Source organism: Ziziphus jujuba, chromosome 7 (genome assembly GCF_031755915.1).
Source record: "Ziziphus jujuba cultivar Dongzao chromosome 7, ASM3175591v1".
Taxonomy (NCBI): domain Eukaryota; kingdom Viridiplantae; phylum Streptophyta; class Magnoliopsida; order Rosales; family Rhamnaceae; genus Ziziphus; species Ziziphus jujuba.
The window spans coordinates 28,321,529-28,347,053 of record NC_083385.1 but is presented as its reverse complement, the minus strand read 5'-3'; the positions used below and the strand labels follow the sequence as shown (position 1 = coordinate 28,347,053).

Below are 25,525 nucleotides of genomic sequence, written 5' to 3'. Positions count from 1 at the left end.
TATATATATGTTGCACTCTTTGAAGAGTCCTATTTTTCTTGGCGTTCAATTCTCATTTGCTAATTATTCTTTTTACTTACACCTACTACAAGATATTATCATATTATATATATTATTGTTTGTAAGGATAATAAAAGTAACAACAATATATAATAGTTTAATACGGTAAAAATACTTAATAGATTAAAACTTATAAAGGAATTAATCATAATTTGGTTCCTTTGATTTAAAAAGTTTTGTAGTTTAAATCTTTAATATTCAAAAGTAGCGGTTTAAATCTTTAATTTTTCAATTTGTTGCAAATTGATCTAATTTCTAATTTTGCAACATAAATTACTAATGATTCTATTTTTAAAAAGAAAAAGAAAAAAAAAAGAATTAGTAGCAATTTTGTCTTGAAATTGATAGAAATTTATAGTAGAGCCCATGAGGAAAGAAATTATGGTGTTTATTAAGTTTAGGAAAGCTATATCCTAAGTAAAACTGTCATCAATTTGTTTTAATAAATTAGGGATTCTGCAATAAGTTGAAGAATTGATTGTTTAAAGGCTATTTTGTAAAATTTAGAGATCAAATGCGCAAATTTAAAAGTAAACGGTATCAAAATGCAATTAATACTATATAAAAGTGTATCGTTATCTTTATTTTATTATCCATGATATTGGTAGTGGTTTTCTTCATTATTTTCAACATTGTATTAGTCAATTAATCCTACCCCTTCTTTATCAATTTTTTTTTTCTTTTCTTTTATTTTTTTTTATTTTTTTATTTTTTGTTAGTTCTCAATCAACCCCGTTTATTGTGTGCAACTATAAGAAAGTTTATTTAAGAATTTAATCAGGTATCATGCTATTATTACTAGATAAGTATTGCATGTGACAGTTTAGACACATTATCTATTCAACTTATTGACCTATATAAAATATATAGAAGTGCAATTAATCCTATATTAAAGTGCAAATTAATATATTGCATGTATCAATTTCAAACATACTAAAGTGCAATTAAACTTATACAAAATATACCATCATTTTCATTCTATTATCAATGATATTCAAGTTTGTTTTTCTTTGTTGTTTTCAACATCATTAGTGTTTTCAACATTTTATTATCAATGATATTCAAAGTGGTAATATTATATTGGCCTAATATTATATGCGAGGATAAGCTGCTATGGGTACCCATCATTTGGTGCTAGAGCCATGGACACAAGGGGAAATCTAATGCCAAATTCCATATCGAGATTCAGTAAGCTCTAGCTAGGAATGATGTTACCTTACAAATTGTTTGTACAGAGCTATAAACCTTCCGAGTTCAACAATCTCAACTGCGAGAAGAGCGGCAAATCAACCCATTTTCCCAAGGAGAGATTTCTCATCCTCCACGCATTTCAAGGGGGGAGACGAGGTAAGTGATACATTAATCGGACAAAAAGCAGACCAAACTTAAGCTTTCCTTTCCATTGTTTGATGGAGATGATCCCAATGGATGGATATACAAATGTGAGCAATGTTTTGAATTTAAAAGAGTGGAGTCTGCTCAACAAGTGGAGTTGGCTTCCTTCCACTTGTAAGGCATCGTTTTTCAATGGCATAAGTGGTTAAGCAAGTTTAAGGGTCCCCTTACATGGCCGAAGTTCACTCGAGCAGTGTTATAGTGATTTGGACCAGCGGAATATGAGGATCCCTCAGAAGCTCTTACTAGACTGAAGCAAAATTCTTCAATTGATCTCTACCAAACCGAGTTTAAAAACCTATCACATCAACATAACGGTTTTTTGAAACCTTATTTGGTTGGCGATTTTATAGCAGAATCGACAGATGACATCCATTTGATGTTAATATCAAACAACCCTGGACTTTAACAGATGCCATTGGGGTAGCTTGGTTTGTTGAAGAGTGGAATTGAATGCAAAAAAAGGGATCTATAATAGTCCACCAATAGCAAAGACTTGGGCAAAATCTCAGAGCATCAAGGGACATGGCAGTTGGACTTTTTGGGTCACCACCTATTAGATGGGTTGAACTTACCATCCAAATTTATGCCCAATCAAATTGTAAATGGCTCATAAGTCAAGAGGCTAAGGATTGACGGACCAAAGGCTTGCGCTTCTATAATGATGAAAAGTATGTTCCTAGACATACATGTAAATAACCTTAATTATTTATGCTAGATGAGCTAAGTACCAAAGAAGAGGAGGAAGAAGGCCATGAGAATCAATCTACACAACTAGAGGAACCATCAGAGATTTCATTTCATACAATGATGGAGTTTAGCAATTTTGGACACAAGAATCATTCAGAGAGGAAACTATCATTCTAGGAAAGAAATGTTGGTCAAATCGGCATGTACTACCAATGCGAATGCAACTTAGGAGAATGAAAGACAGTTTCCTCGTACATAACCTTGGCAAAAATAATAGAATAAGGAAATAAAATAATAATTTTGCTTCAAAAATTGCCGTGCCATTCTCTTTAAGATGGCTCTTTTTATACAAGTTGAATATGCTGTACAAGGCAAGTATCTCTCCCTCAATAATGAGGTTAACTATACAAGGAAATATATACAAGAATAAAGGCTAAGAATATGGGATGTGATGAGATTCCCAATTCAATAAAAATGCTATTTAATGAGTCATGATACGCTTTAACAATCCTGTTTTCATCCCTAAAGGCAAGGATGATTCCAAGAGGGGAGGCTAATGGGGACTTCACATGGATAGTTCACCACCATGTGGCTTAGGCATGGAAACTAGATGTGTGAATCATTATGCTCGTCCATTCAACTCATGCATGGAAACCACCTAAGCATGGGAACATGGTAGGAGGAGGTCATTACTAGTTATTCATGGGAGTTTTGTATTAGTAGGAATTAAACTTTGTCCATGTAATATATATTTATAAGTAAGGCTGAGAGATAGATATGATGAATGAAACGTTAACTTCCACCTCTCTAATTCTCAAGCTCTATTCTTTAACTCTTAATCTCTCCCTCTCTCTTTCTCCTCTACTATGTTTTGTTCTATTTCTCTCTATCCGAAACAGGGGGTTTCTATCACTCACTTAAACAGTGGGCACCCATCATTTGGTATCATAGCCATGGACATGAAAGGGAAATCTAATGCTGAATTTCGTATCGAGGCTGAAGAAGCTCTGGCTAGGCATGACATTACCTTGCAAACTATCTTGACAAAGCTACAATTCTTGTGAGCTCAACAATCTCAACCGCTAGAAGAGTGGCAGATTAACCCATTCTCCCTAGGTGAGACTTCTCATCATCTTCATATTTCAAGGAGTGTGACGAGGTTGGTCATACATCAATTGGATGGGAAGCAAAACAAACTTAAGCTTCTTTTCCATTGCTTATTGGAGATGATCCCGATGGATAGATATACAAACGTGAGCACTATTTTGAATTTAAAGGAATGGAGCCTGCTTAACAGGTGGAGTTGGGTTCCTTTCACTTAAAAGGCATTGCTCTTCAATGGCACTAGTGGTTAAGCAAGTTTAAAGGTCCTTTTACGTGGCCAAAGTTCACACAAACGGTGTTGTTGCAATTTGGACCAATAGAATATGAGGATCCCTTAGAAGCTCTTATGAGACTGAAGCAAAATTTTTAGGTTGAACTCTACCAAACCGAGTTTGAAAAACTATTGCCGCAAATTGACAGTTTGTCGGAACCTTACTTAGTGGGCTATTTCATAGCGGGATTGTGAGATGACATCCATTTGGATGTTAATATCAAACAACCCTGGACTTTGACAGATGCCATTAAGGTAGCTCAGTTGGTTGAAAAGCAGAACCGAATGTAAGAAAATGGATCTATAACAGTCCACCAACAGTAAAGACTTGGGAAAAATCTCAGAGCATCAAAAGACATGGCAGTTAGACTTTTGGGGCCACCACCTACAGGACGGGTTAAACCTACCAATCAGATGTATCCCCAATCGAATTTTAAAGCTCATGAGTAAAGAGGCTAAGGATCGGCGGACCAAAGGCTTATGCTTCTATTATGATGAAAGTATGTTCCTGGGTATAGATGTAAACAACTTCAATTATTTATGCTTTATGAATTAAGTACCAAAGAAGAGGAGGAAGAAAACCATGGGAATTAATCTACACAACCAGGGGACCCACCCATGCCAAAGATTTCATTTAATGCAATGACGAGGTCTTGCAATTTTAGACACAAGAATCATTCATAGAGGAAACTATCATTCTAGGAAAGATGTGTTGGTCAAATGGGCAGGTACTACAAATGAGGATGCAACTTGGGAGAATGAAAGATGGTTTGCTCATACATATTCTGCTTTCATCCTTGAGGGTAAGGATGATTTCAAGAAGGGGGCTGATGGAGACATCATGTAGGTAGTTCACTACCATGCAGCTCATGCATGGAGACTACACATGTGAACCATTATGCTTGTCCATGCAACTCATGCATGGAAACCACCTGAGCATGGGAACGTGGTAGGTGGAGGTTACAGCCAGTTATTATATAAGTGATTTATGTGTGTTTATGGGAGATACGTATTAGTAGGAATTGAACCTTGTCTATGTAATATATATTTAGAAGTATATAGGATGAATGAAAGCTAATTTCCCACCTTTCTACTTCTCAACTTCTTTCTCTCTACTCTATTTTGTGTTGTTTCTCACTATCCAAAACAGGGGCATTTTCCACTTGCCCAAACAGAGGCATCCATCATTAGAAGGAGGTTATAGGAGAAGGTTATTGTCAGTAATTGTATAAGTTATTTATGTGCATCTATGGAAGTTATGTTTTAGTAGGAATTGAACATTGTCTATGTAATATATATTTAGAAGTAAGGTTGTGGAGGTATATAGGACGAATAAAAAGTTAACTTCCACCTCTTTAATCCTCAATCTCTATTCTTTAACTCTCAATCCCTTTCTCTCTATTTCGCTTCTATTTTGTTTTACTCTGTTTCTCTCAATCCAAAACAAAGGCATCTATCACTCACTCAAATAGTGGGCATTTATTAGAGAAATTATAAAATTTTCTAAATGAAAATGTATTTTATCAAAGTGATAATTTTACAAACTTTTCTATAGTTTGAAACTTTTGCACATTTATCCTTCTATTTTCAAATTTTCAGAAACTTTTTTTATAGTTTGAAAATTTTTGCATGCTTAACCTTCTTTACAATTTCTTTATTTTTTTGAATAAATTATAAAATTGGATTAAAATTTGTAATTGGAGAAGTTTGATACATAAAAAAAAAAAATTAAAAGAAAAGAAAAGAAAGGAAAAAAATCTCATTGATAAAGAAACATAAAATGATCATACTTTCAAAGGATGACATTTAAATTATAACATTTTTAGAAGTCAAATTTTCCAGTCTGTAATTATAAATTTTTATTAAGTTAGAAAAATATTATCCTACTTTAATTATTTTTGCATTTCATCCATCAAATTTTGGTCTAATTAAATATTATTTAAAATAGTGAAAATCTAAAAAGGAATTTTTGGCTAAAAATGAAAATGGAAAAGGTAAGTAAAAGGGTTTTTTAGAAAAATAGCTACCATACAAATCAATACTTGAAAAATAACAAATTTTTTAGTTTTTTAAAAAACTAGCCAACTTTTCTTTCATCCTGACAAGAATGCTCTTCATTTTGTTTTTTGCCTCTATTTTTCCCTTTTCCCTTCCAAAAACGCATTCTAGCTTCTTCTGTTTTTCCTCCACTTTCCCGTCCAAAACACATTCTAGGTTTTTATTTATTTATTTATTTTTCTCTCTACTTTCCATTTCCTTTTCAAAAATACCATCGTCGTTGCCACTTCGACTGTATTCTAGGGTTACTTTTCTCTATTTTCCCCCTTTCTTGTCCAAAATGCATTCTTGGTTTTTTTTTTTTTTTTCACTACTTTCCCTTTCCCTTTCAACCACTTCGTCGTTACCATTTGCCGATGTCATCCTTGCACCACTCCTTCTTCTTGGATTTAAGGTAAACCTCTCTCTCTCTCTGTCTCTACTTTCCTTTTCAATTATGATTCCATTTAATGAAATTCTGTTAATTTATTTATTTTGAGAAAAAAAAAAGAATGGAGCTTTTGACTGATGACATTTTATGAGCTAAGTGTGATGGGTTTTTTTGGTGATAATTGGTCAGTGGGTGGGTATTGTTTTTTGCAGGGAGACCCAGTGCCTTAGGAGCGGTGTGCCGGCAATGGTAATTGCTTTCTCTAGATTCTTGGTTCATTGATTGAGTTGAGTTTTGAAAATTTTATTGTAAGGGATGTTTGTTCTGAATGACATTTTTTGTTAAACCTTGTTGTTTAGTTTTTCCTCTTTGTTCATCTTTAATGCTTAAATTTTCAAATATGTCTGTGATTTTGTTATATCGCATTTTGTCTTTGCTTTCTCCGGTCTATGCTATTAAAATCTTTATAGTTGGTATTTCTCCAATTGCCTTGGTAGTTGTCAATAAACTGTGCGGTGCAAGATAGTAGCAAATAGTTATTTGTCTTTTGTTAGCTTATATATGCATTCTGATTGTATAGATACGATACTTTAAAGTATAGTGTTGCCAAAAATTAGTAGTATGATGATGGTATTTGAAGGACAATACAACAAGTCAATTTAGAGGTTAGAATGAAATTAAAAAAAAAAAAAGACTTAGGAGCTGAAGTACCCTTTATTTAGTTCAAGAATATGTATATATATCATAATTAATTGTTCATTTACCATAATTACTGGCAAATTAAAATAGTACTTCAATTTTCTTATTGCTTGGTAGATAAAGCTTAGAAAGTTTTGTTGTTGGGTTAATTAACATATATATTAGAAGTTGGGAAGCAAATTAAGTTCGGATGAGGAAGAAATTAATATATAAGGGAAACTTATGTTTATTGACAATGAAATAACACTCGATAACTACAATTGAACAATTACTTGATGTTTGATGATTGTTTTCTATTCGAGTTATGAGATAGTGAAGTTGCGATAGTACTGATACTATTAAGCTTTAGGAATGAATTTATAGAAATATATATTGTTTTTGTTTAAATAATAATCTCATATATATATATAGGAGTACTGTGCATGAGCTTATTACATTCAGCTGATTGCAAGAAAGATATTGGGAAGCAAGTTGAATGTGATTACGATGATCCTGCAGCCATACAATGCAATATATACTTGCATTGCAGTGAAATATATTTTTAAACTCCATGTGTTTGAGCGTGTGTGTCTGTATATATATATATATATATATATATATTAATATGCAAATGGTCAAAAGAGGCTTTTAATTTGCTTTTTAAATATAGATCAATTAGGAGCAAATAAAGAGATATATTGGTATAGGCCATGAACAAAAAGTATATCTATATATATATACACTATGAGCACATGGCCACCCTGGTTCACAACAGTTTGCGTTCCTCATCATCCATATATATATATATATATATATTAATATTACTTAATGCTCAAACTATTTTATTGAAATGTCTATCTAGATGATATATTTTAGTTGGCATGTTGACTAGTTCATGTAGTGTCTCTTAAGTATATATTTTAAATTTTATTGGTGATGCTGAATGTTGTTGCATATATTTTGGTGACTCCAAATTTGTGGCCAAAAGTGACATATTGAGTAATTAGTTCTGTTATTTGGGAATGTACTTTTCAATCTTTTATATCAGGAGTCATGGTCTCATTTATGTTTAATTTGTCAAGAGACTAACATCCATTTAGTATCTTTGATGACATGCTTTAAACTTCTAGGCAAGCTCATTTGTTGTATGAGTTATATCTCTTTAAGTGTCCTGCATGATCAATGAGTTATATTTATTGATGAGTTAGATATATTGATAAATTGGATTTTTTATTTTTTCAGCAATGGAGGAGCAAGTGAAGGACCGCGCAGAAACTTGAAGCAGAAAATTAGAGGTACAAGTGAATGCTCTCACAATCACACACACACACTCACATAGATAGACAGAGACACAGAGAGAGAGAGAGAGATATATATAAAAAGATAGAGAAGCATTGGTGGTGGTTTATCCCCCATTAATGTAAGTTGCTTCTCTAAACAAAATAGAAAATATTATGCAAGTTGATGTTGCATGAATTCAAAGAATTTATCATTGAACCTTTATTTGTGCTACATTGTATGGTTTTTCAGCATTGTTGATAATTTTCATAATGGATTATTTTAGAGAAGATAACTCATTATCTTTTAAACTGCTCAATTTTGAACATTCGTCATTATGAACCATGTTTATGATATTGTGTTATTTTTAATGAGGACAACATTTGTCTTGCATGGTCAGAATGTGAAATTATCTCTTATATGACACTGTTTTTTTGTTGAATTTAATGGGAGATCTGAATGTGAAACCATAATGTTTGAGGTTGGTTGGAATCGTATGTTATCCTTAATAAGCAATGTTACATATAACTTTCTATTTCTTTGGTGATTAAAATATAGTTATTTATGATATATATTGTACATAAAACCAAAAGCCAATGGTATGTGTGGCTGGTAAGTTGCCTAATGTATAATGGACACTAATATATAAAAGAGCTTGTAGCTTTTAAATCCACAATATGCGTTGGTTCTAAAATTTTCTTTAGACATTTTTATTATAATTCATTTTTGCACAAACCCATTAGGTCCAGTTTATTTGCAATTCATTTGCAACTTCTGGAAAATTTTTTGCTTGTCGGAAAATTTTTCCTCCCATCAGAAAACATTTCCTCCTGTCAAAAAGCATTTTCCTCCTTTTAGAAAGAAATTTTTCTGTAGTCGGAAATCAAATTCCTCTAGTTGGAAAATTGTTTCCAATAGATGCATAAACATCATTTTTTTTTTTGAAAGTCCGATGGATTTAAAATAATTGAAATTTATAATCCTATAAAATAATGTATTGACTTTTAAGATCATTAAACAATTAAACAAAAGTAAGTCTGATACATTTTGTTTTCCTTTTCGAAATAATTGAGACAGTCAAAAAAATCTATTGTAATCAGCTTCTTTTGTGACCAAAATTTCTCCTTTTCGTAGTTTTTCCATATTGCCTTTTTTAATTTATGATTACATTATTAAACTAAAATTTTTACGTACGTATCACATCATTATCACAACATAAAAAAGCATTACCATCGAATACAATATATATACATGAGTATATGATAATTGTCAAAGAATATAAATTTAAAATACATAACTATGACACACTAAATTAAAAATTCCTAATTCGAAGCATAAGACAATAGATTCGTATATCTCTGCCTATAATGTCCAACACCACCGCATCGGCTACATCTACATCTAATAACATTTTCACTTTGAGATGGTATGCGTTGCATCTTCGACCTACTGGCTCATCTATGCGTCCATTTCTATGGAAAAACAATACAACTTGACACATTATCCAGAGCATGCTACTGTTTTTCATCTAACACAGGGTAAATGGACTTAGCATAAGCTGCACGATATGCATCCCAGTGTAGTAATGAGAACACATATCATAAGGAGTAATTTTATGTTCTCTACAAGCAAAAATATAATAATCATAAGGATATTGATCAATATGGAAGATTTTACATGAGCATGTTTTTTATTGGAGATTAACTGTGCCCTTCAAACTCTCACCTTTCACAAAAAACTCATACATATTAACAGTCTTCACACGTAGCCCGATAGACTCCAAATTGCAAAGTTTAAGTTGCTCTTCCATATGGTCAATCATAGGCTTCGTCAATTTCGCACCTGCAGTACATCATTCATAAAATCACCTTTGCAACAAATCTCATATGTGCTCAATCAATGCTACCATTGGCATCTCTCTAGCATCTAGCAAAATACCATTCAAGCTTTCTGCAATGTTGGTGGTCATGAGATTGTACCTTCTACATGGTGAAAGAGAATATGCCCACCTTGTAGGGTCACATGATCTTATGTACTGGCAGCCCTACTGTCTTTTGCCTCAATTTGCCCCATATAAAACAAAATCTTCAACTAAATATGCATTAGTTGCGAGCATAAAACATTATATTATTGTTTCATCATCTTTCGCATGTAGATTTACCTTAATATTTCTGCTTATGTAGTACGTGCACAGCCCGTGGTATACATTGGAAAAAACTTTGCATATTGCCTTTTCAATAGCTAGGTGTCTATCACTCATAAACACCAAATCTGAAAAATCTCCAATGGCATCCTTGAGGTTTTGGAAAAACCATGTATAAGCTTGCTCGTTCTCTTCATCTCCAATACCGAAAGCCAAATGATATATTTGCTTATTGCCATTCATGCCTGCTGCAATATACATGCATCCTTTGTATTTTCCTTTCAAAGTAGCCGCATCAATAGCCAACACGGATGATGTTAACCTAGGATGACCTGCTCTTAAACCCGTATTATATTAGCCTGGATCTAATTATGTTCAAGTTCTAATGGTCACCTTGACCCCTAACCAACCTATGATTAGAAACATTGGTATTTAATGAAGATGCCACAATAGGTGATGGAATGCCTATTGATAAATTAAACTAAAACACTTATTCACTAATGGTGTTTTAGGTGTTCAAAAGAACAAAGAGAATTCAATCTCACAAATACATTTCTGTATAAAATTCAAGCTTGATTTTTCATTGAAAATAAGCCTTTAAATAGGCTTTGAATGAACAAAATAAAACCCTAAAAGGATTAGGAAATTTCAGCCAACATAGAATCCAATTAGGAAATTGCCTAATTTCACACCATTTCCTAATCTAATTTGAATTAATTAATTCCCTTTTTTTGAATTAGGAATTAATTAATTTACAATGAAAATAATAAAATAATAACTTTCCTAAACTTAGTTGTCTAGTAAATAAATAAATAAAAACCAAAAGTAAAGGTAATTTCCTAAAACAAAAAGTAGAAATCAAATTAAGAAATTAAAATACTAGCTTTTTGACTAAGTTGACTTTGATCAATTTTTGACCAATTTGAGCTCCAAATCAGCTTCTATATGCTTTTTAGGATGCCAAATAGGATTATTATGGAGTCCCACACATTTCCCTTGCTTGGAGGAAAGAGAAAAAGCCAACTCAGCAAAATACAGTAAAGTCAGCAAGTAATACAGCAATTTTCGGCCAAATTTTGAAGCTGTCCGTACAAGTCCATACAAGTTGGTTTTACTTCTGTCTTGACTTGTTTCCATGACCTCCTAGTAATATTTATTGAATCCATAAAGAGTTGGAACCATTTCTTGCTGCCCGAACTCCAAAAATGCACCAAAACAGCTACCCCGGTCCGTATCGGCTTCCACCACTTGTATGCCCAAAATAGGTCTTGGATCTTCGGGTATGGACAAGTGCTCTTGAGAATGAATTAGCCCCTGGATAAAGGTAGCAAAGTTGTCCCTAAACCTTTTAGCTTGATCCCTAGTGATTGGCCCGGTTTTCATCCGTATTGGGTCAGCAACCCAGCGGGTTATCGGTTGTGCGGGCACGGATGGATTCGCATCAACGGGTCTTATGTGGGATCCCCAATGCATGCTCCAATCACCATAATGAAATATATAAAATTGTTATTATTGTCTGTTTTGATAAGTGTAAGAGTCCTATGGTTCTTTGACACTAACTCATAACAATAGACAGGCAACATAGTAAAATTCTCCTCTCGAGATCCCCTAGCACTGTTAAGTGCATATTCTTTACCTCTCCATGCTTTGTTGTAGCTTATATTCAGCCCATATTTTTGCAGAAAGTCATCTTGAATTTCTTTGGATTTGTAAACACGTGCAATCCCTTCATATTTAGATTTGATACATTGTCTGATAACCCGGCTACTCACCTGCCTATGTTCTCAATGCATGATATCTAACAAGCAACTGTGTACATTATCAAAAATTCTCACAATAAATATTTCCCTATTGTTTAATTTGGTCGCACGCAGTCATCATTTACAAATCTTTTCCAAATACATAATCTCATACCTTTGTATAGTTGACCATGTCACCTTAAACCCTTTATTTTCACTCATGTAATGAATATTCAGTTTATTCTGTAAGTCACGTTTGTTGCGAAATATCTATCCAACTACAATGCTCGCACAACCAGTGAACTTTGATGAAAATATAGCCATAGAACCACTTCTGTTGCTCGATGATAAGTGAACACTTGTAGCATGATGAACCCTAACATTATTAACTCCTTCATTGTTCATTGTTCATTTCAGGAAGCATATCATTATTATTGTCGGACAACTCATATTCAAAATCTACACCATTATGATCAACATCATCCCCTACTGCATTGTAATTCTCATAATGATCAGTATTATGCAACTACTCATACTCCTCTTCGTTAGGAAAGCATTCAACACAATCACCTCCAACATCAACACCTTCATAGACTTTAAATTATGTTTAGGATTCACGAACATCAACTTGATCTCTAAACTGACTTCAATGAACTATAATGTCATGAAATATAGCCTCAATAGCTTCAGAATCGAGAACTTATGGTAGATGAACACCAATTGAAGGACAAGCAAAAGAATGATGATTACTCCCACTTCTGAAGCAAAGGCCATTTGATGAACATTTCTAGATACATGTTCAACTTTTGAAATTATCTCAACATATAATGGAGGTCGTATTATCATCATCCCTCCATTTCTCACTTCTTAAAGAAAGCATTTCACATCCCTATCATTGTGTATTTTTGTAGGATCTAACTTTTCTACACATCGTCCATATATCCATTTTAGCTTTAGCAAATATTCATTTCGATTTATCTCAATAAAATTGAAAATCTTATTCTTTAACTCTGATTTTGTGCATCTTTTACCAACAGAAACCATTATATTTTTACCATTTTGATATTTTTAATGACCAGTATCATTTGTACCAATATTCCATTGTATAAAACCACAATTATAATATCACCATCTTCCATTTTACTACAAATTAAATGAATAACGTTAAACTAAATTAATAAATAATAGAAATATGAATAATACTAAATAAATATATTATTTGTCCTAAAAAAATTCGTTTCTGTTTTTTTTTCTACTAAATATAACATTTTCCTACTAGCGGAAAATTAGTGGAAAACTAGCAAAAACTGACAAACTGGTGGAAAATGGCGGAAATTCATCTTTTTCGCCAATTTTTCTCAATTTTTATTGATTTTTATAATTTTTCAATTTTACAAAATTTTTCTCCCATTTTCACATCATATGTCACATTAGTATCTTTAAAATCAAATATAACAACTCATAAACTAATTTATTACATATCTATATTAAAAAATTTTAAAAAATACAAAAGTTAAAAAATACAAGAATAAAAGAATACTTAGACAATTTTACATCATTTAGTATCAATATTTTATCTAATTAGAAAAAAAAAATTTACTTGACTTTAACTTTAAAAATGAAAAAATATAAGAAAAAGAGAACGAGGGCAAACAGATGCGAGAATATGTTACGGGTTGTTTAAGAAAAGAGGAAAAAGAAAAGCACAAGAGAAAAGCCATAGCTAAGGGTATTTTTATTCATAGTTGACTAAATTAATAAATAAATAAATAAATAAAATAAAATAAAATATTTTTTTTTTGCTATTTTTCAATAAGTAAAAAAACAGAGGGTTGGGTGAAATTGAACGCCGCGTGGAACACATTACGTTTGCGTGGAAAAATTGGTTTTTAATTTACACATATGCCCATAATTTAGCCACAAAATTACACTGTAATACCAGTATACGACCGTCTTCGTCTTCTGTGAAAGGTATATCTAGCTGTCTTTTACGTTTCTCTTTCGTTGTTTTCTCTTCAGACTGACCAACAGCTTCGCTTATCTTCCCTTTTCTTCTCTCTTCGCTCTCTATATTTCCCTTCCTCTCTCCGCCGCTCTCTCCCTCTCTCTCTCTTCGGCTTCTTTAGCCGTCGCAGCTCCGTTTGCACCTCCAACAGCCCAACTGCAACGACATCAGACCTTCGCTGCCTGCTGGGCATCCCCAAATTGGACCCACCTCTTGGTAGTTTCTGGGCATTCGTACTGGTGAGTTTTCCTCTGTTTTTGCTTTCGCTTAATGCCTCCGGTTGATTTGGTTTGATTTGTAAATATGATTGGTTGACCTTTCTAATTTCGATTGAATTCCATGTTTCGTCTTTTTTGTCTGATTTTTTCTTTCTTTATTTACTTTTCAGAAATTTCTGATCTTTTTTTCTGTATTCCTTTATGGCCACCAGTGGAAACAAGAACATCAATGCCAAATTGGTGAGGATAATCGTTTAACTTTGAAAAAATTGGTACTTTTAACGGTTCTTTGTATTGTTGTCTGCAAATTCTGATATGGATCTGTCTTGATTCTAGTTAATTTATCGCATATTATTATTATTATTTTATATTAGTTTTTCGCTTAATTGCTAGCCTTTTGATCATAGTATGTATTTGAGATTTGAAATCTAAATGTAGATTATGTTTCCTTCTCAAGCATTTTGCTTAGAACTCTAGGGTTGGGAATTTTTTTTTTTTTTTTTTTTTCATTTTGGGCATACCCCTTTGTTCATTTGCTTTAATCCACATGGCTATTATTGTTTTTTTACCTTTGTTTTCTCAATTTTGTGTGGACTCCTATCGGGAAAAAAATTTGTTTGATTTGTGCAAGTAAAACTCGAGCGAGGGTTTGTATATTTAGCATTACCTGGTGATGCTTGTATATTCCTATGCCAAATTAGATGTTGGATTTCTTTGTTCATTCATGCTTTTCTTCTCTTTGATTAGCATACAGCTGGTATGTGGGTTAATTATATATATATACACACATATAAAACATCGTGTATCTTCATTTTAACCTTGGCCGGTGGAAACTGAGATAACCTTTTTCTTTCTAATTTTGTGTTCATATATTCCCGTGTTTGGGATCTAAGCTTGAACTAAAGCTCTTCTACCATTTTTCTTTTTTTGGTTACTTTCAAGATTGTAACTTTCCAAAATTTTCCCATGTTTTGGGATTATATATTACATATCCAAGGTGTGTTAAAATAATGAAGATACAGTCTGGTTTTAGTCTTTTTATTTACACAAGGTGCTTGTACTCTGCAATTGATTGAAATGATGATCTCACCCTTTTTGGTTTGGATTTGATATAGATCTTTTGCAGTTAGTTTCTTGTTCTAAATCTCTAAATACGCTACCAATGTACTTTAATAGTTGAATTACATTATTTTTATGAGCTGTTAACAGATCCGTTCTTTATCTTTTATATCTTGTAAGAGGTCTATCACATTTTATGCTCATACTTCACCTCAATAAACAAAAATTATCTGTCTCCCATGATTTATTAATTTCCTAGAGATTGGTTCATTTATGGTCAATGATCTATGTATTCAAAATCAACTTCAAGTTTCCTTCCAGTGATTCATTTCTCAGCCCTGTTGTTCTTGAATTTCTTAAATGCTAGAGATCATAGGAGAAGTGAGCATACAGCCTACCAGCAGCATGAGATTATGGCCAAATTATTTTGATTTGACAAGAAAATTATCAATCAAAGGCAATGAGATGGGTATAAGGTGCAAAATGAGTAATAGTTTGAGGCATAATTTCCCCATATCTCTTAGTGCTTTAGAAGGGAAAATCTGTAGGTGGCCGTTCTTGTTTCGATTATTTGTGGTAATGGATCTAACGTGTTTCTTTTGTGTCAAGAAAAACTCACTAACTTGTTTCATTTTCGTTTTTCAAGCATCAACTCCAAACAATTAGTCTTAACGTCATATATTATCAAGATCTAAGAGGATTGAGAGCAATAAAACTGTTATAATTAGGGCAAGTATCATCAACTAATTTATTTAAATGCCTTTACTGTTCTCGAAGGTAGTTTACTTAGTTTACTAATTTCTTATTTTCTGTTTAGGCAAATGTAATCTGTAATGTGGATTTACATCATCAGATATCCTTTAATTGTTTCTTATTTCTTTCTGAAATTTCTTCTTGATGATAATCAAAATTATATTTATTGTCCATTAGGTTCTTCTAGGGGATGTTGGAGCTGGTAAATCTAGTCTTGTGTTGCGCTTTGTAAAAGGACAGTTTATTGAATTTCAGGTTGGTAATGCTCCTTGTATTCAGGATTTTAAATTTTGAATGGCATTTTGTTTGAATCCTAGAGCTTGATTTTCTTTCTAACATTGCAGGAATCAACAATAGGGGCTGCCTTTTTCTCACAAACATTGGCTGTAAATGATGCTACTGTAAAATTTGAGATTTGGGATACAGCAGGTCAAGAGAGATACCATAGTTTGGCTCCTATGTACTATAGAGGAGCTGCTGCTGCAATAATTGTGTATGATATTACAAATCAAGTGAGTAGATTCTGACAACCCGATTGCTTGTTTTGTCTTTAGATTTTGAAATTCTAAACATCCTAAAACATGTCAATGTTGTTATTGCTGCTGTGTCCTTGATGAGAATGAAGCTGTAAGTTGAGAACCTTGAGATATTAGTCTTCAGAAGAAAATCGTGTAAGCTTTGATTTAGTTTATAGCTTTTGGCCTCCCCTAATGATTATTTACAATTAAATATTAATTGAAAATGAGAGAAAGAAAATTTTATGTATTTTTATCTTCATTATTAGTTTTGTAAGGATACGCAGCTAGATAAAAGGAATTTGGAATTTTGATAGATAACTTTAGATGAGTTTTTGTTGATAGATTTATTAATTGTGTTTGGCTATATTGGTTTGGTCTTTCCTATTTTTATGTCCACAATCATTTTAGGATGTATATGTTTTTTGTGTTATCGTGAGTGTGCATGTGCTTTTGAATTTTGTTTTATGGAGTTTCTTTATCAGGTTCTATGGATATACAACAGGAATAAATTATTTACCTAGGCTGTGCTTATGCTGGTTGGGATATTTGTTCACTGCCTATGTTCTAATTTATTGGCTACTTTTATAGACTTCATTTGAGCGGGCAAAAAAATGGGTTCAAGAACTTCAGTCACAAGGTATTTTTGCTTTCCTTAATTGTCGGTTGGCACATTTTGACTTAACTTATTTATTCGTTATATCACTGGTTTTGGATGCTGTTATTTGGGTCATTTTTACCGGTGCTGAGGTTGATGTTTTTCATTTGAGGGATGATAATTTTCTTTTATTATGACATTATACTTTCTGGGATCAGTTGCTATTGAAGTCTTATTAATTTTGTGCTATTTCTTCTTTGTGCATAAGGCAATCCAAATATGGTTATGGCACTGGCTGGGAATAAAGCAGATTTGCTAGAGGCTAGGAAGGTGGCAGCAGAGGCAAGTTTATAAAGTTCTACTTAATGATGCTTCACCCTAAAATTATTTTAATTTGTCTTGATTGTGCTGTATAGATCCTTTGAGCTATGTGTAACATGGTAGCTTTTCCAGATCTTTGGATTTCAGGAAAATGGCAATAAAACAATTGAATGTAGTTCTAGTTCATGAAAATGCTTGGTGACAGATATGAAATTGGTAACAAGTGGGAGTAGCTTTGGTACATGACATGCTTGTCATAATGTTCAATAAAATTTTGTATTCTAGTTAGATGTGTGTATTAGTGTGATTCTAACTTTCTCCTGTTGCATCCTTGTTCAGAAGAATGACAAAGACAATAATGAAAGGGATATAGGACAAATGAGATTTCTTTTTACAATGTAATATGGAATTTCTAACGAGAGAATCCTTAAATGACTTGTAAGCTGCATACTACTCAGAACAGAGACATTGCTTTCCCCGTGAGTGGTAGCAACTAGCAATTAAGAAAGATTGACTAAGGTTACATTAAGAAATGTCAATTTTAGATGAAACTTGAAAATAATTGTCAGATGAGAAATAATTTTAAAATCATTATATACTGATAACCAAGATATTTTTAAAATGCAATTTACATTCCTATTGTATTCTACTAGATGTTCAGACCTTGCACTGCTAACTGTCCTTTGTGTGGATTGTTAATAAGCTAAATGACTGCTGGTATAAGTTAAGGATCACCTTATATAAAGAAAGCACAACAATTTAGCAAGGTAGGATACTAATGATTAATGAATAATCAGAATATAGAGTAGAAGATAAATCTGGTGGACTGATGGTTGATTTTATTAATCATAGGAAAGTAAGTAAAATTAGGGACCTAGAAAGCAAACACACCCTATTTTAGTGTGCTAGTCCAACATATCCCTGATTCTATAGAATAGAAGATAAATCTGGTGACTGATGGTTGATTTTATTAATCATGGGAAAGCAGGTAAAATTAGGGACCTAGAAAGCAAGCACACCCTATTTTAGCATGCTAGTCCAACATTTCCCTGATTCTATAGAGCGTTATGACTTGTGAACCATTTTTGGTTTGGTGTTCAAAATTAGTACTGCAAGGTGACTTAAGAGCAGTGCCCTGTACAATCTTGCATATAAATTTATCACTATTACTACTAATTAATTTTTATTTTATTTTTTATTTTATAAGAAGCAAAAGCAGAGTTTCATCTTGACTACAAGTAACTTATGTTGGATATGCGATTTCATTCTTTATTTTTGGAGTTTGTTTGTTTAAAGCATTAGCTTACCATTTCTTAGATCAATTCTCTTTTGTTGAGAATCGGACTGATTCATTTCTGTCTAGTTTGAGCTGGAATGACCTTTTTTTTATCATATTACTTTCTTCTTCCTCTTTCAAAGACTGCAACAAAATTTTGGATGTGCATTGTTCCTATAGTAAGATTGCGGCTATGTATTAAAACTTTCATTTGTCATATGCGCTTCTGTTTCCAGAAAAGATGTGTTTCCAAACCATTAAAGATCTCTTGAAAATTGGATAAACATTATGTGGACAATGTTTTCAGTTGTAAAATCAACTCATTACAATCTGCTCTGTCGTTTATATCCATTTGTGGTTTGCTCATTCATTATGCCTGTTGTACAGGAGGCTCAAGCATATGCTCAGGAAAATGGCCTTTTCTTCATGGAAACCTCAGCAAAAACTGCATCCAATGTCAACGACATTTTCTATGAGATAGGTAATTTTCTTGTCATGAAAAATCAAAGTTGGCATAATTCCTAGTTGGGACGTTAGCCCCCTGTCCCTTCCTAACCCAATTTTTCGTGTGGGTCAAATTCAAGACCTCCCTATTACTAAAGTGGGCCACAATAGAAAACTTAGAAATGAAAATTAGTATGAAATCAAATATTTGTTCTAAAGTCCAAATCCAAAGTGAAAAATTAGTCATTTTCGTGGGATCTACACATCAGACATTTTATAACCTAAATATGTTTTGTTTGTGTTAATCTGTTTTGCATCTGCTGGTTTTATGGATATTTGTTAAGGCATGGAAAATATTTTACTTTCATTGTACATCTGTTGCTCTCTGGGACATTTCTTGAAGCCAAGTAACAACTTCCATATGAGTAGAAAATGCCCATTTGTACTAGAACTATTTATTTGATTTACATTGTTTTCATCAAATACACTATTCCTTTTTTTTTTTTTGGTTCGTTTTTTTGGTCTCCTTTTCTTGAGCTGGTAAACAGCAACACTACCTGAATACATAGTTTAGACGTTCTTTGAATTCAACTTTTATCTTCAAAATATTTTTATGAAAGCCATGTTCGGAGTTTTAACATAATCACCATCTTGTGGTTTTTGTCATGTATATTTGCTCACAGCAAAGAGATTACCTCGTGTACAACCTTTGCCAAATCCATCAGGGATGGTTCTTGCAGATAGACCTGCTGAAAGGGCTGCAAGTGCATCTTGTTGTTCGTAAGCATTCTTTGGTGTTCTCCATCACTACGGACCGTAATATTGTAATGCACACAGTGAAAATGCACAGAGTGAAAACGATGCCTTAGGTACTCAGTGTTCCCTATATGTGTACATTTGTTCAGAACTTGTACATGCATGTTGTGTTTTAGTTATGACCTCATGGAGTGAAATGCTTGTGAAGAATATGTTTCTCAGCTAATGAAATGATGGATTGCAATTACAGACTCAGTTGCAAATTCTGAAGTTTAAATAAATAAATTCATGTTATATTCAGATTTCCTAACCAAATTGATAGTAGGGAAGTTGGTTGTATCAGGCTGATGTATATGCCAAGTATATTCTGCAATATATGCATTAAATTTTCTAGATATTATACATTATGCATTAGCAATTCAAAAATTTTTGACCTTATATGCAGCGAGAAACTTTAGTTTGGATGGAAGGAAAAGAAGTGGGAATTGGATTTATTTTTCTAGAAATAATAACTTCAAAATTTTTGGACCACCCCCTCCGGCCGAAAATTTAGTTTTTGGTTTATTTAAGAAATGCTTTTTCACGACAATTTGTTTTTGGGAGACATTATTTATTTTTAAACGACAAAAAAATATATTTATATATATATATTTCGTTGTACAGGCCTGACAGGGGAACTCACTCAAGTCATGACCTTGCGCTAAGCAAGAAACTCAAGTCATGTTTGGATGGCGGAAAAATGGGTGAGAATGGGCTTTCTACTTTAAGGATTGACATTCCTGGTGTTTGGTTTGCTTTGTCCATCGTCTCTCTTAAAAATTACGAACGTTCTTTTTTTTTTTTTTTTTTTTTTTTTTTGGCTAGTGTGGCACGGGGACATTTCATCAAACACTTGGTAAGCATTCTCTCCATTTTGGGCCTTATAATGGGCTAAGCACCTAGAGTAGTGTAGAATTCTCTAGAACCTTATGGAGAACTCTAGGTCAAGCCATGTACACATATCCATTTCCAAATGCTTCTTTAGATATTTTTGTAAAGGAGGTGGGAATGATCTAGACACCCATTCTCCACTGTAGGATTAAAGCAATTATAGCCGTAGGATTAGATTTTGTATGCCTATAAATAGGTGGAGCCCTCATTTGGCCAAACCATCCAAGGATTTAAGAATCCAAGCTACACTTGTAAAGCTCTCTTTTAAGCAATATACTTTCATTCTCCCAAACTCTCTTTGTGCTCTAGCTTTCTTTGCTTAGCTTTCTCTTTTAGTGAGCAAAAGGCTTACTTAGTTGCAACAAAGGGTCGGAATAGCAACTAAGGCCGCACGGTTTGAAGGGATAAGAAACAAGTCCGTGACAAGTGGTATCAGAGCCTTGGTTAGAGCTAGCATTTAGAGCACAATGTCTTCATCAGAGGTTGTGGTTGAAGAAGCAAGGGGAAGGGAGGTCATCCCTGAAGCTGCAAGGAAGGGACGTGGGCGCTCAAAGTCGAAGGACGTTCTCACCGCCATGGAGACCAAGGTGGTCAAGATGGAGTTGGTCGTTGCCGACATGATGGAGCGGCTTGATCGGGTGGAGCAAGGCATGGAGGAGCTCGGTGGTCGAGTGAAAGACCAAGTGGGGGAGCTTAGAGGTACCATGCAAGACACCAACGAGGCCAACACCGAGGCGTGGCGTCAAGAAAGCCAAGCTTTCCAAGCAAAGGTAATGGAAACCTTGTCCCTTATGCAAGCTCAATTAGATGAGTTTAAGAAGAGTTTAGAGGAGACACGTGGGGATTGGGCGTTATGCAAGAGAGCTGCAACTAGTGGCACAGTCACTACCCAACAAATAGTCTCTACTCCAAGGGTAGATGCTCCCAAGCCCAAGGAATTTAGTGGGAGAAGGGATGCAAAGGAGTTGGACAACTACATGTGGCATATGGAACGGTACTTCGAGGATTTCCAAGACGAGAAGCAAAAGGTAAACACCGCTACCCTCTATCTTACTAATCTTGCTGCGGTATGGTGGCGTAGAAAGCATGAAGAAATGAAGAAAGGCATATGCGCTATCAATTCTTGGGAAGATTTAAAGAGTGAATTGAAGAAGCAATTCTATCCCGAGAATGTGGCGAATGATGCTAGGAAACGCATGAAGGAGTTGAAGCACCAACGATCCATCTGTGAATATGTGGAGCAATTCTCTGGGTTAATGCTCCAAATTCCCAACATGAGTGAGGAGGATCTCCTTTTCAACTTCATGAATGGGTTGCAACCGTGGGCATGCCAAGAGCTTCAACGAAGGGGAGTACAAGATATTTCCACTGTCCTCACTATGGCCGAAACGCTTGTCGAATATAGGCGAGGTGAGTCTTCCAACCCTAAGCCTAAGAATAATTATATTAAAGGTGGGGGAGCCAAGTTCCATAAAACTCCCCAAAGTAAGGAGGTTCCAAGAAGGCCACCACTACCTAACAAAGATTGGAAGAAAGGAGGCAAGCCCGAATTCAAGCCGAAGGAAAATTGCTTCTTATGTGATGGTCCCCATTGGGCTAGAGATTGTCCGAAGAGGAAGTCCTTAAGTGCCATGCTCGAAGAGAGGGAAACTCAAGAGCACACACAAATGGGTTGTCTACAACTCCTCAACTCACTGAAGGCTAGTCCAATCCCAACCAACAATACAAAGAACAACTCCCTAATGTACGTGGCGGCGCGTATCAACGGGAAAGATACCCAAGTCATGGTAGACACCGGCGTATCTCACAACTTCATAAGGAAGGAGGAGGCCATGAGGTTTGGCCTCAAACTCAAAAGTCAATGGTGGTTGAAAACAATGAATGCGGAGGTTAAACCGCTAGATGGCATGGCCCGTAACGTGGAGTTGCACCTTGGCACTTGGCAAGGTAACGTAAACTTCTCCGTTGCTCCTATGGATGATTTTGATATTGTACTTGGCATGGAATTCCTTAGGGAATTCAATGTGGTCCCACTCCCTCGCTACAACACGGTGTGCATAATGGAGGGAGGACCTTGCATGATTCCAACAATGCACAAGCCAAGTACTTCCAACCGCCTCTCCGCCATGCAACTCAAGAAATGAGTAAAGAAAAGGGAGCCTACATTCCTTGCTACTCTACGCGAGGAAGAAGAAGTTACTTCCAAGGACCCATCGAAGGAGGTTAGCCAAGTCCTTGAGGAGTTCAAAGATGTCATGCCACCACAACTACCTAAGAAACTTCCACCAAGGAGGGAGGTGAATCATTACATCGAGTTGGAACCCGGTGCAAAACCACCTGCAAAAGCACCATATTGCATGTCTCCACCGGAGCTAGAGGAGCTAAGGAGACAACTTAAAGAGTTTTTGGATGCCGGTTATATTCAACCATCAAAAGCACCATATAGAGCACCTGTCTTGTTCCAGAAGAAGCATGAGGGTTCGTTGAGGCTATGCATCGATTATAGGGCGCTCAACAAGGTTACCATCAAGAACAAGTATCTTATACCGTTGATAGCCGATTTGTTTGATCAACTTGGAGGAGCAAGGTACTTTACTAAACTTGACTTGAGGTCGGGGTACTACCAAGTTAGAATTGCGGAGGGTGATAAGCCAAAAACTACGTGTGTTACTCGATATGGAGCATACGAATTCCTCGTCATGCCCTTTGGTCTCACCAACGCACCCGCCACATTCTGCACTCTCATGAACAAGATCTTCCATCCTTACTTGGACAAATTCGTGGTGGTCTATTTGGATGACATCGTCATCTATAGCAAGACGCTAGAGGAGCACATCCACCACCTACGAATTGTGTTCAAGGTTCTAAAGGATAATGAGCTTTACGCGAAGAAAGAGAAGTGCTCGTTTGCAACCAATGAGGTGTACTTCCTCGGCCATAAGATCAAGGATGGCAAGCTGCACATGGATGAAGCCAAAGTGAAAGCCATTCAAGAGTGGGATCCTCCAACCAAGGTGAGTGAGCTGCGATCTTTTCATGGTCTTGTTAACTATTATAGGAGGTTTATCAAAGGGTATTCTGCCCTAGCAACACCACTCACCGATCTACTAAAGAAGAACAAGACATGGAGTTGGTCCACCCAATGCCAACAAACCTTTGAGAATTTGAAGGAGGCGATTATGAAGGAACCCGTGTTGGCATTGCCCGATTGTTCCAAACCATACGAGGTGCACACCAATGCTTCCGACTTTGCCATAGGGGGTGTGTTGATGCAAGAAAGGCATCCGATCGCCTATGAAAGGCGCAAGCTCAATGACACGGAGAGGAGGTATACAGTTCAAGAGAAGGAGATGACCGCCATCATCCATTGTTTGCGCACTTGGAGGCATTACTTGCTGTGGTCTAAATTCGTGGTAAAGACTGACAATGTGGCCACAAGCTATTTTCAAACTCAAAAGAAGTTAAGCCCCAAGCAAGTCCGTTGGCAAGACTTTCTTGCCGAGTTCGACTACAAGCTCGAATACAAGCCCGGTACGGCCAATGTAGTTGCCGATGCATTAAGTAGGAAAGCCGAATTAGCATCGATAACCAAGTTCCAAGGGGAACTGCCCAACCTAATAAAGGAGGGCATGGACCGTGATGTTGTGGCCAAACAACTCCTACAACTTGCCATGGAGGGCAAGACTAAGAGATTTTGGGTTGAAGATGGCCTTCTCTACACAAAGGGGCATCGCATCTATGTACCAAGGTGGGGCAACATAAGGAAGAATTTGATCAAGGAATGCCATGACACCAAATGGGCCGGCCACTCGGGGCAAAAGCGTACGAGAGCTTTGTTGGAGACAAACTATTATTGGCCACAAATGCGGGACGACATCGAGATGTATGTGAAGACCTGCCTTGTTTGTCAACAAGACAAGGTGGAGCAACGACAACCCGCAGGTTTATTGGAGCCACTACCAACTCTTGAGAGACCATGGGAGAGCATCTCCATGGACTTCATCATTGGCTTACCCAAGTCCGAGGGATGTAGCACTATAATCGTAGTGGTTGATCGATTCTCCAAGTATGCTATATTCATTGCCGCGACAAAGGAGTGTCCAGCTGAGGAGACGGCACAGCTATTTTTCAAGCACGTGGTGAAGTATTGGGGACTTCCAAGATCAATTATAAATGATCGAGACTCGAGGTTCACCAGAAGGTTTTGGACGGAGTTATTCAAGCTCATGGGCTCGGAGTTGCATTTCTCTACAAGCTTTCATCCACAAACCGATGGGCAAACCGAGCGAGCTAATGCGTTATTGGAGCTATATCTACGGCACTTTGTGAGTGCCAATCACCATTATTGGGCAAAGTTACTAGATGTTGCCCAATTCTTATATAACTTGCAAAGGAGCGAGTCTACCAATCGAAGTCCGTTCGAGTTAGCCACGGGGCAACAACCACTCACTCCACAAACACTCGTTACCAAGTATGGAGGAAGGGGTCCTGCCGCATTCAAGGTTGCCAAAAGTTGGCATGAACAAGTGGACCTAGCAAGGTCGTACCTCCATAAGGCCACCAAGAAAAAGAAGAAGTGGGCGGATGCCAAAAGAAGGCACGTGGAGTATCAAGTGGGAGACTTGGTATTCATCAAAATCCTTTCATCCCAACACAAGTCTACCCGAGGGCTACACAAATACCTTGTTCGCCGATACGAGGGACCATTTCTAATCGTCAAGAAGATGGGCAAGGTATCTTATAAGGTGAAGTTACCTCCTACACTCAAACTTCACCCGGTCTTCCATGTAAGTTGTCTAAAGCCATACTACAAGGATGAGGAAGACCATACAAGAGGGGAGTCCAAGCGAGCACCAATAGGTGT

At 35.4% G+C, this 25,525-nt stretch overlaps 2 protein-coding genes and 1 long non-coding RNA gene across 3 annotated transcripts; all 3 read left to right on the top strand.

Annotated features, from left to right (window-relative positions):
- Positions 1–5,661: 5,661 nt before the first annotated feature.
- LOC112489433 (uncharacterized) lies at positions 5,662–8,199 on the top strand. Its single transcript, XR_003053707.3, has 3 exons — positions 5,662–5,972; positions 6,161–6,197; positions 7,869–8,199. It is a non-coding gene; the product is annotated as an uncharacterized LOC112489433 (long non-coding RNA).
- Positions 8,200–13,871: 5,672 nt separating this feature from the next.
- Positions 13,872–20,031, top strand: LOC107435451 (ras-related protein RABF2a). The gene is made up of 8 exons (XM_048478540.2): positions 13,872–14,030; positions 14,180–14,249; positions 15,999–16,076; positions 16,166–16,333; positions 16,928–16,976; positions 17,203–17,276; positions 18,919–19,012; positions 19,659–20,031. The coding sequence occupies exons 2-8, from the start codon at positions 14,211–14,213 to the stop codon at positions 19,757–19,759; spliced, it is 603 nt and encodes a 200-aa protein (XP_048334497.2). The 5' UTR covers positions 13,872–14,030; positions 14,180–14,210; the 3' UTR covers positions 19,760–20,031.
- Positions 19,783–22,805, top strand: LOC132804444 (uncharacterized). Its single transcript, XM_060818845.1, has 3 exons — positions 19,783–19,844; positions 20,395–20,474; positions 20,596–22,805. Exon 3 carries the CDS (start codon positions 21,129–21,131, stop codon positions 22,803–22,805), a length of 1,677 nt encoding a protein of 558 aa, XP_060674828.1. The 5' UTR covers positions 19,783–19,844; positions 20,395–20,474; positions 20,596–21,128.
- The last annotated feature ends 2,720 nt before the right edge of the window (positions 22,806–25,525 follow it).

Coding starts and splice junctions, on each gene's coding strand:
- LOC107435451 (XM_048478540.2), top strand. CDS start 14,211: ATGGCCACCAGTGGAAACAAGAACATCAATGCCAAATTG. Junction 16,077..16,165: donor GACAGTTTATTGAATTTCAG/GTTGGTAATGCT, acceptor CTAACATTGCAG/GAATCAACAATAGGGGCTGC. Junction 16,334..16,927: donor TGTATGATATTACAAATCAA/GTGAGTAGATTC, acceptor CTACTTTTATAG/ACTTCATTTGAGCGGGCAAA.
- LOC132804444 (XM_060818845.1), top strand. CDS start 21,129: ATGTCTTCATCAGAGGTTGTGGTTGAAGAAGCAAGGGGAAGGGAGGTC.